The sequence below is a fragment of the Nestor notabilis genome, unplaced genomic scaffold (genome assembly GCF_000696875.1).
Source record: "Nestor notabilis isolate BGI_N333 unplaced genomic scaffold, ASM69687v1 scaffold13375, whole genome shotgun sequence".
Taxonomy (NCBI): domain Eukaryota; kingdom Metazoa; phylum Chordata; class Aves; order Psittaciformes; family Psittacidae; genus Nestor; species Nestor notabilis.
This window is the reverse complement of record NW_009927988.1, coordinates 154,460-164,779: the sequence shown is the minus strand read 5'-3', so window position 1 is coordinate 164,779 and position 10,320 is coordinate 154,460. Positions and strand designations below refer to the sequence as shown.

Below are 10,320 nucleotides of genomic sequence, written 5' to 3'. Positions count from 1 at the left end.
AGGGAAATCAGGGGGCACAGATACTACTTTAGAATATTTACTACCACTAACCTTACAGATGTGCATACTGTATAGCCATACAGGTCTATTTTAGGATACCCATTCCCTATGAGAAAGCTGCATGTACAGGTGCAATATATTTATTAGAAGGCGATGCATAGCAATGGCAAAAGAGCTGACACTGGAGTTCTGCTCTCAGCCCACACTTTACCATTAGGTACAAAAGCCTTCTACCTCAAAGTGTCCCCACGCGCTTCAGCTCGGAAGCTGTGGTTATGAATGAAACAGGGAGTGCAAGATTAGATCTTCCTCTGCTCTAAAACTGAGATAATTTCATTTATTTCAAGCAAGCTACCTCTGCTTCTGCCATCTCAGGATTTGGCTTTTTATGTATACATTTATATCTTTATGTATACTGCCTGGGTTACAGCAGTATTTCTGAGGCATACCACAAGTAATGAAAAAAATGTATTTTTCTGAATGCATGCACTTTGCTGCAACATTTTTTAATGCCACCTCTATATTTGTACTTCTACTTGCTGGAAAACTAACAGACAAACGTATCTCACAGTTTAAAAAACTAAGTCATTTCTGTGAGTGTAGTTGTGAATGAGTGGTGTGAGAAAGCCTGAGCAGTGACGCTGTAACCGAATGGAGCAGGGAATCTCATCTACACCTTTCTTTTTTTCTTGGGCAGGAAAAAAATCCCAACGATACGTACATGTTTATCTATTTGCTTCCATTTTCTGCCCTGTGAATGAATGCTTTATCTCTGGGCATAACGGCTTGTTCTGGTAGAAGTTCTTTTTGTCTTTCTATGCAGATTTTAATGCAACAGCATAGGTAGAAAATTCACTCTTGAATGAGTTTACAAGCAGAAATTATGTAAAGAGGTTACTAATCAGTCGATGACCTGTCCTTTGAGGCAATACAGTAGACACAGGAATATCCAAAACAAGTCACCCTTAAGCATCATTATTATTACAAGCAATAGGCATGGAGACTTATTCTGTTAACCTGACAGCTAGTGCATTCTTCATCATCCAAATAGGTGAGAGAAAGCAAAAGAAAAAAAAAAGAAAGAAGAAAAAAAGCATCCTGCAACACAAAGCAACCTAGACAGTTTACTGGCAACTTGACCCTGAGACGGTTCCAAAAACCAGTTTCACAGCCACGAGCGTGGTTAACAATGGTGTCAGTCAGCCAGCCAGCCCTGAAGCTGTCCAAAGAACCAGCCAGATACTGCTGCTGCCCAAGAAAAGAATATATTCTAGACCTGGCTTCTGGATAATATAGCTGTAAGGCACAGGCTCACCACAGCTGTTGACTATGTTGAAGATAAGGAGGGAGATAGAGGGAAGCTGCAGTCCTGACACCAGCAGCCCAGGCTCTCAGCTACCTACTGGCCCAACGCCTTTTGTCTCCCCTCTCTTTTGTATATGTGCTCTGATATGAAGAACCTGTGCATTTTATGCCTCAAATAGTATACAGTCAGATGAGAAGAAATCTGCATTATTTTTGATAATTTGATGTTAGACAACTGCAACAATTTAACTAAATATGTACTCATGGATTGTAACTTACCGTTTTACACATGCCCTGGACTGCTATTAAAATAAAACAGTATATATATCCATACACTGATGTAATACAGATATGCTCCCTTTAATAAATTTTGCATATGTCCATATTATTTTATAATTTATTTTATATTATATACTTCTAAAACAAACCCCATGTTTCCTGGGACCCAAGTTTTAGTGCCCTGACACAGGCAAATGCCATAGGACAGTAAAAAACATTATGGCAAAAAGAGTGAATACAAATTCATCCCAGGATGAGATTTAATAAAAGAAGTGATCATTTTATTCTGTTGCAGAAGACTAAATCAACTATTTAAACCCTCTTTTTGTGCCTGTACTTTTTTAGCTCAACCTTTTTCCTCTTCTATTAATAAATTCAAATGTTTCCCTCTTACAAACCTCAGTCCTTTCTATCTTCAAAGCCATGTAAAATGCTAACTAATTAATACATGTGACTTTCCTTTCACATGTGGCAACAAAGCATATGCTGCTTTTTCGATTGGTAAGAGTTAATTTGCAGTGACACAACATATGTGTTTACAGGGTTTCTAATGTTGTTTGGTTCACTGTGTAATTAGTTCTATTGACAAGGAAGCTTATGCACTGAAAAAGGAGAGGTGAAACAGTGGCTGGGAGATGGCAATCCAGCCCCATTCTGAGCACCTGCGGTGTTAAAATTGGGTACAAGTTGGGAAAAAACCCAACACCCCAAATCCACAAGAAAAACGTGTTGAAGACTCTCAAGCCACAGTAAGTGCCTTTAAAAAGGCAGAGCTTGTCAAGATCCACTCCCAAGACTACCTGCACTAAGGGGAATCACCAAGATGTATCAGATACTACAGGGAGGGTAAATCTCAGCAGACTTTTAAGTCTCCTTTTTCAGATCTTTGCATTTAGAGGACCGTATGCTTCTGGGCAGAGCCAGCACAGATAGGCTACAACATCGCAATGGCTTGATTCTCATCTTAGAGCAGCACCACAAACCCAAAATAGCTTTAGTGTAGTCATTACAGTTGCACTAGGTAAAGGAGCAGCATGGAAATCACATTGGGGTGAATAATCAGCCAGTGGAGAATAGAAATGATCAAAAACCCCACCTCTACTGTTTAAGATTCTCCCTGAAAACAACCAATATGAGATAGCTGTCAATCTAGAGCTTATCTGCCCATGCAAGATCTTACGATACTGCATTTAGCTAATGTGGCTAATGAAAGAAAACAAACTTGACAAAAATAAACCCATGAGGACAGTTTAAAACAATAGATTAAACCACCTGCATTATTTCCTGTGCAATTAAACTCTACAATTAGTATACAGTAGGAAAAATACCAAAATGGTGATAGTATCGCTTATCTGGTTCTCTAGTGAATCAAATTTACAGCCACCCCCGCCACACACTGTACATTAACTCTTTGCACCGTGGCTATGTACAACTCTGAAATATAAAATTAGTTGCTTTTGAAGGACACTGAGCTCCCTCTGGTGAAGGCATAACAAGTTTATTAAGTAAGCACCACCTCTGGAAGTATAATCCCCTCTGGCTTCTTCCATGGAGTTTATTGGTTCAGTTTTCCTAACCATGAGCATCATTAGGGCAATGCAGTAATTAAGAGTTGTTAGAAAGTGAATTCTCAAACTGCAGATTAGAAAATTAAACTATTTCCTGATTACATATTAATGGAGCACAACAATAGCAGTTGCCATAAGCTTGGAAGGCAACCAAGGGATAAATCTGTGTACTTAATTACCATAAACAATGGCTGCATAGAAATGAAGTTTTATGCACATTCCCTTCTGTAATATGTCTGATATCAGTACACACTTGACAATTCTTGTTCAATTATCTCTATTATTTAATGCGCTGTGAACGGCTCTGTGTAAATAAAATTAACCACCCCAATTACTTTGAATTCATCTAGGGACAACGTAATAAAAAAATGTGAAGAATTCTGTATGCCTATTAATCTAAAACATTACAGAAGCTTTCACCAGATTTTCTTGTCTATATTTATTTTGTCTACATTTATTTTAGTGCACTGCTAATTCAATTACATTTACCATCAGTGGTCAATCAGCAGCAGCAGAGGGTGGTTTTTTTCATTTCATTAATCCTTATACAGTACCACAAACATGCTCACCCATTGGTAAGAAGCAGGATCTCGTATGGAAAATACAAATATTCTTTTACTTGAATTTGGGAGCTTGCAGTTAATCAGAAAAAAACAATTAAAACCACTTCATACCCTGTGGTCAGATAACAAAATATCTGATAGCTGTATTCTTTTTTTTTTTTCTCCAAATAGTTGTTTTTGCAATTAGTGAAGAAATAGTGACTGAAAAAGAGCTAAATTTAGATTAGAAATTTGTAAACTAGGCTTCTTTGTTTTTTATTTTAATTGTATTATGTGATAATTCTGCATTTTAATTGGCATTTGGATATCAAGATGATAGACACTTTAAAATACAATGACAGAAAAATTTGTACTGGAGGAAGATACTGCCACAGTAGAGACAAAACTTTTTTATCCACAACAGGTTAGGCACATGGGTAAGTACAATCCTGAAGAAAGCAAGATAATCCTACCTCTGTCACCATTTAGTGTCAAGCCATTATAATAAAGAAAAGAAATGAATTATATTAGATTATGTGATTTTTATACACACAACTAATTCCTCTTCTTTGAACCTCTGTGCTGTGTTTTCTCTAAACACTTGCATCCACCAAATCTTTTGTGGCACTGTATTTCATATGGTGTATGCTACAAAACCCCGTCCATATGGGTAGCTCTTACATATATCCAGACAGTGATAGCAAATGTGCCACCAGCTTATTCTACAGAGTTCAAGGCACTGAAGCACTGATTCTGTTCACAGTTTTGCAATGTACCAGTAAACTACATTTCACTGGAACAAGGTGAGATTACATTTTCATTTTAAGTGCAAAGACCAAGGACTGAGGTTACGCCGCCAGTGACATAAATTACGGGATATTAATAAAAGTGTGACTATTCAGATTGCAATAGAAATCAGCAACCCAAAGATTTTAATAACTTTTATTTTTTCACACATCTTAGAAAAGTGATTCTAGTCAAATCATGAGCAGCTGGCACTGGAAATGCAAGGCTTCAGCCAGTTCCAAAGTCTTTGCCTGGCTGACAAACTTTGAAAACATCAGCTCCCCTTTGGCCAAGAGCCAGAATCTTGGCTTCCCCAGCCAAAAAAGGCTGTTTTTCAGGGCCGGAAAGTAGCAATGCATGTGCAGATGAGGGCCTGCGCTCTCTTCCTGCAGCCCTACTTCCATTAGATGCCCTTTTCCTCATGCAGGACAGAAAATGCAAGGGCAGCAGTGGAAGGGATACCTCCACAACCTAGGTTGCAGCCTAGGGACTGGACTAGAGAGCATTGCGTCGGTTACACCTCTTCTTCTGGTCCATGGCAGAAAGGGTATGGGGCACAGAGAACTCCTAAGATCCATTCCTTGTGGCTCCTCATAGCTACTGTGGCCCTAGTAAAGCTAGAGTGGCATTCTTAAACTCTTACTTGCAATCGTAAGTGCCAGAAACTTTCAATAAAAAGTAAGCGGAGTGTCTAACAAAGTCAAACAGTGCCATGAGCTGGAATCTAACCAAGAACATACATTGCCTATACCTACAGCTCCTTCCCTTTTGGTGAAACCTATGAACTCTTTCACATTTACCAAACTCTGCACTGTCCAGAGGTTAGTAGCTGAATCTTTCTGGTCTTACCACTAGCCCATAGTAAGGAAATTCCCACCTGCTTTAATGCCTTGATACATGTGAGAGGAGATGAAGTCTTTTCCTGTGAAATGAATGTAGCCAGAACAGATATTCAAGCTGCAGCCTGAAAAAAATCCCTCCTGGCTGAGCAATAAAAAGGACTCTCAAACTCAGAGGATGAAGAGCTGCCAGGTGGCAAAGAGCCTCCCCAGTGGAAAAAAACACCCCCAATTTTGTGCTGGAGGAGGATAAGAAGGAAGAGAGAGAGCTTTCCTCCTAGTAAAAGTCTAATAAAGAACAGGGCCAAGCACAGTGGTGAAAGAAAAGATGGTCCAGTCCCCAGCAGACACAACGGGGATGAGCAGACCACACTCTACCTTCCTCTTGAATTTCATTTCAAGGCAATAACCGAGTCATGATGTGAGTTCCCAGTTGTTTCACTTATCTTGTATGGTTTTGGCACACATGGAAACAAAGCTGAAAATCCCAATACAAAATGTGCTCCTATGCTGGTGGGGACAATTATCCTGCAAATATTTGTTAGGACAATTCAGTGTAAGCCATTCCCCATACAGTTTTACCAACACAGCACCCTGCTTTAGCTGTCGAGGAATAAGGTCAGCAGAGAGTCTTACTCGCCTAAGGCTCTCCCCAAGCAGCACGAAATTAAAAGAGAGATGTGCTTATAAGAGAGTGTTAATTATAAAACCAACTCACTTGTGGTTCTTGTCCTTCATGTTGTGTTTCCAGGATCTTTCAGCTGTGCTTGCCCATATGATCTCCTGGTTCCCAAAGCCTGCTTCCTCCTTCTTTTTATTTTTTTTTTCCAGAAAAAACAAGTATCAAAAGACTTTTCAGCACAACTCTGAAAGCTGGCAGCATTTCACATTTCTCATCTTTCTGGTATGTACCAACACCTAGGGGAGTATTTGCAAAGCCCCAAGATCATCATCAACAGCCCTGCAGGGCTTTTCTAGCTCTCGGGCTGTGGTTACTTTCTTCCTTCAAACTTGGCTTTACAGACTACCTGGTGGTCTGTGGCAAGCTGGCAGGTCATATGGTGTTGACTCATCTTTTTTGTTTCCAGATTTCTCTCTCAAACAGTCAGACACTCGGGTGAAGCAGCCCAGACCTTTACAGAAGAAGCTAGGACTAAGACTGAGACACGAGCTGCTTATTTGTCTGTGTTAGGAATTACTTCCTGAAGAGAAGTAGGGAAGAAAAACAAGTGCCATCCTGAGAAAAAGAACCACTAATAACATGAGATACAGCAGATCCTCTGCAGCAACTATAGATGGTTCCAGAGAGGAAGAGAGAAGAAGCAAGCAGAAGAGCCTGCAAGAAAGCTAGGCAGGTGAGGAACCAGTAGAAGGGGACTGCACGTGGGGTGCAGAAACAGAGCTGACAAGACAGCATTTTAAGGCACAGCAAAAGATGATGTACAGATTTTTTTCCACTACTATATCACATTAAGGACTGTTAAAAAACCCCCAACAACCAAACCCTCCTAACACTACTTTTCCATGTAAGCAATTGCAGTCACTGCCAAAGGGATGTTGTCTGATGACAAATGGGATATTGATTGACAGGGGAAATAGTACACGAGATAGGTTCTCTGTTAAGATGTGAACCGTAGTTAGAGAAGTTTGAGAATACCTGTTTTCAAGGCTATGAAGTTAACTGTAGGTAAGAAACTACAGTTTTCACATGTTTTCTCCTAAATCGTGCTTTTAAGATGGCAACATAAGTAGGATCTTTACCAAGGACTTGTCAAATAATTTGTTTTAAGTTAAACCCTGGATGCTCAGGAAGTGATTAAGAGTATCAAAGTAAATTTTTTATTATGGCTGCACCACTTTTCCCCTTATCCCCAGTAAAAGAAGCAGCAGGTATTCATTAGTATTCCTGTTACAACCCTTATTGCTACGCTGTATAAGCCACTCTAGCTGTGTGCTAGACTCCGCATTTTATGCAGAATATTTAAAAGAAACATCACGTCATCGTGTGTATGACATGAAGAATACAACAACTTTTGTCATACTTCAAAATACAAGAAATTAAAAAGCAGAAATATTTTTAAAAAATGAAATAAACAACCTAAATGAAGCAATAACATAGTTATTAGAGTTTAAAAAATCCCTAAGTGCTATGCTGATGACTCTGTACATATCTAGAGGCAGTATTTGGAGTTCCTTAAGACTTGGAAACATTGTACTGGCTCTTTTGTGCAGAACATACGTTACATGTATAACAAAGTACACAAGAAAGAGCAGGATAACATACACACATTTTCTCTAGCTATATAACTAAAGGTCATGTAACGCATTTGAAAAAGTACTTCAAAGGACAGTAACACGTAGAGGTCCTATTAAACAAGAATTCATCCAGGACGGAAATAGTTTCTGAGTTACGTGCTTTTGTGAAGCTATTTTAAAAAAAATCAAACCACCTGAGAACACAAGAAAGTAAATACATGTAAAAACCACGCTAGTATTTGGATGCATATGGCAAGCATACTTCAAAGTACTGAACTGCAACTGAAGTCTGTGTTTCAAAACATAACACTGGATTCAAATCTACTTTAAAATCAGCTGTTTCAGTTAGAGGCAGTCTTCAAGTTTACAACACCACGTATACATATAACTTATAAAAACAATTTATCCACAAAGTAATTTAGACCAGCTAACTGTTTTTCCCAAGGGATAGGAAGAACAGTTTGTGGACCTATGATATTATTTATTTTTGAATATCAAAGCACCATTTGTTTCAAACTGATGCACTAAATCTGTCCATTTCTGATGACCATCAGCACTTAACATCCACCTACCATTCACTGCCGAAGTCAAAACCACCACTCTTTTAACAATAAATCGCCCATATACTTTAATCCTTTCAACTGTACCTTACAACACCAAGTATTACAGACTTTTAAAACCTACTCTTCTGAAAATAAATAAATAAAATAAATGTGGAGCATCAGTAACCAGATAGTATTCTCAAATTTCAGTGATCTAGTCAATGGAGCCTTCCCCCATGTACTGTGCTCTGTTTCATGCAGTACATGGCTTTAGCTGGCCAAATCTTTTTTTTCCCACTGAATCAGTAGAACACTGAAGATCTTACGTTTTTTCCTTTTTTTTTTCCTTTTTTTTTCCTTTTTTTTTTTTTTTTTTTTTTAAGCAGTGGCATATCAATGAGGCACAGATGTGTATTCCAACTCTGCATGGATGAGCACACTGTTCAATAGTGCTGGCTCACACGGTATCAGGGCAAGTTATCACTTCCCATGAAGGCACTCTTATCACCAGGGCCCAGAGAGGTGGCTGCAAATCGCAGCCTTTTTATTTTCAAGGCAGTTTTGCTGAACATTCAGGCTTCAAAGATTCACACTTCCAAAACTCTATAAGAGTTTGTGAACGCTCAATTTGCCAAAACTGTTTACAGTGTAATTGGGCACCGTACCTGTGTCCATGAGATAGCGAAGGCGCTTCTCCACCAGCGCGGCACGGGTGTCAATTTGCTTTTGCTCATTCTCTAGTGCTGCCAATTCTCCTACAACATACTGACTGGTGTCTTTGAACCCTTTCTGTTAAAGAGAACAAACAAGAAGAAAAAACATCACTTGTAAGTTGCATTTTTCCCTTCCACAAACACTTCGTAAGGCACTTACCTAAACAACCAAATATCATGCTCCCTACCAAAAAAGCTAACACTTACATTTCATAAACTTCACAATTTTGCCAAACATTCTTATTTGTTTATTAAAACACCCGGGTTTTTCTTTAGGGAACATTTGATTTTGCAGGTTTTTTACTACCTTGCTGCTTTTTGAAATTCCTCTGATTTATTTCTAAGTATATAAAAGCTGCTGTAACAAAGCATAATGAAAGGAAGTGTAATCCACATAAAGCACCATTTAACATGCCATTTCTACTCCATTTAGGTCTTATTCAATTTTATAACACTAACTTTAGGGGCTAGAAGAACTAGCATGAGAGTCTCTAATGAGAATTAAAAAGTGGGCTTTTGAGATTAAAACCAAACTCAAAACAAGCTCCCTGGCTTGGTTAGCTCTTCTGGGTCAACTGTAGCGTGGAGGCTCACCAGCCTGGGCTCATGCTTCTGTGGGTTTCTCTGACTGCAGGCAATTGCCCTCCTACATGGTGATCTGTAAAAATACCACTAATTACTCTAACTGTGATTCTTATCCTGAGAAGTGGTGACAAACAGCACTGGGCAGATGCTCAGGTGCACAGGGACTAACTCGAGCTGTCTTGCCTCTGTGCTGGCTCTCACCCAGGCAGTAGGCAGCCCTGGGATGCCAAGCTGATAAATCATACTGAACCTTACCAAGAAAGCTATGGAAACACCAATGAGTCAAGTTTGCCTCTTGTACCCTATAACTTCAGCATTGCCCTGCAGATGACCACACAAATCTCCAAATATTTCCAAAGTAGTTTGGCTGTCCCACTAGTACCCCAAGGACAGACATTTAGTACCTCCAAGTTATTCTCCTGTGGCTCAACAACTTTCGCAGTGTTTTGGCTATACCAAGTTATTATGGGCTGTATCCAGTGCTGAAATGTCATTCCTGAAGGATGTTTTGGCATAAGTTAGGGAAAAAACCCCATCCTACTCCTGAGCAACTCCATCCACTTCTTCCTCCTTCGTCTGCCCCAGACCCTTGGAGAATAGTTTGAATTGGGAAAAAAACCCTAGCAAAATTATTTCATCTTTCAGGTGCACTCTGTAAAGGATGCAACTAAAATCACTAGCCTCTGGGAACAGAAAAATATACAGGCTTTTCTAAGGAGGCTTATTTCCCTACCAGAGGCTAACTTGTTGCTGTGTAACAGTCTCAGATATTTCACCAAATGTTTTCAGTTGTTTTTCTGTAAATGTGCCTGAAATCATCAATTCAGCTTCTTATTCGGGCAACAGGTATAATAATCACATCAGCATATTATTTCAAATAAAGGCATGTTCAAAGTGAAGGCTAA

General features: G+C 39.2%; 1 protein-coding gene across 1 annotated transcript in view; it reads right to left on the bottom strand.

Moving 5' to 3' along the window:
* The window catches only part of EHBP1 (EH domain binding protein 1), a gene marked incomplete at its 5' end in the record, with an annotated part of 184,322 nt that overhangs the window by 20,565 nt on the left and 153,437 nt on the right, over window positions 1-10,320 (bottom strand). Inside the window, one exon of the mRNA XM_010014312.1 lies at window positions 8,783-8,906. Coding sequence (XP_010012614.1) covers window positions 8,783-8,906 — 124 coding nt within the window. The remainder of the gene's footprint in view (window positions 1-8,782; window positions 8,907-10,320) is intronic.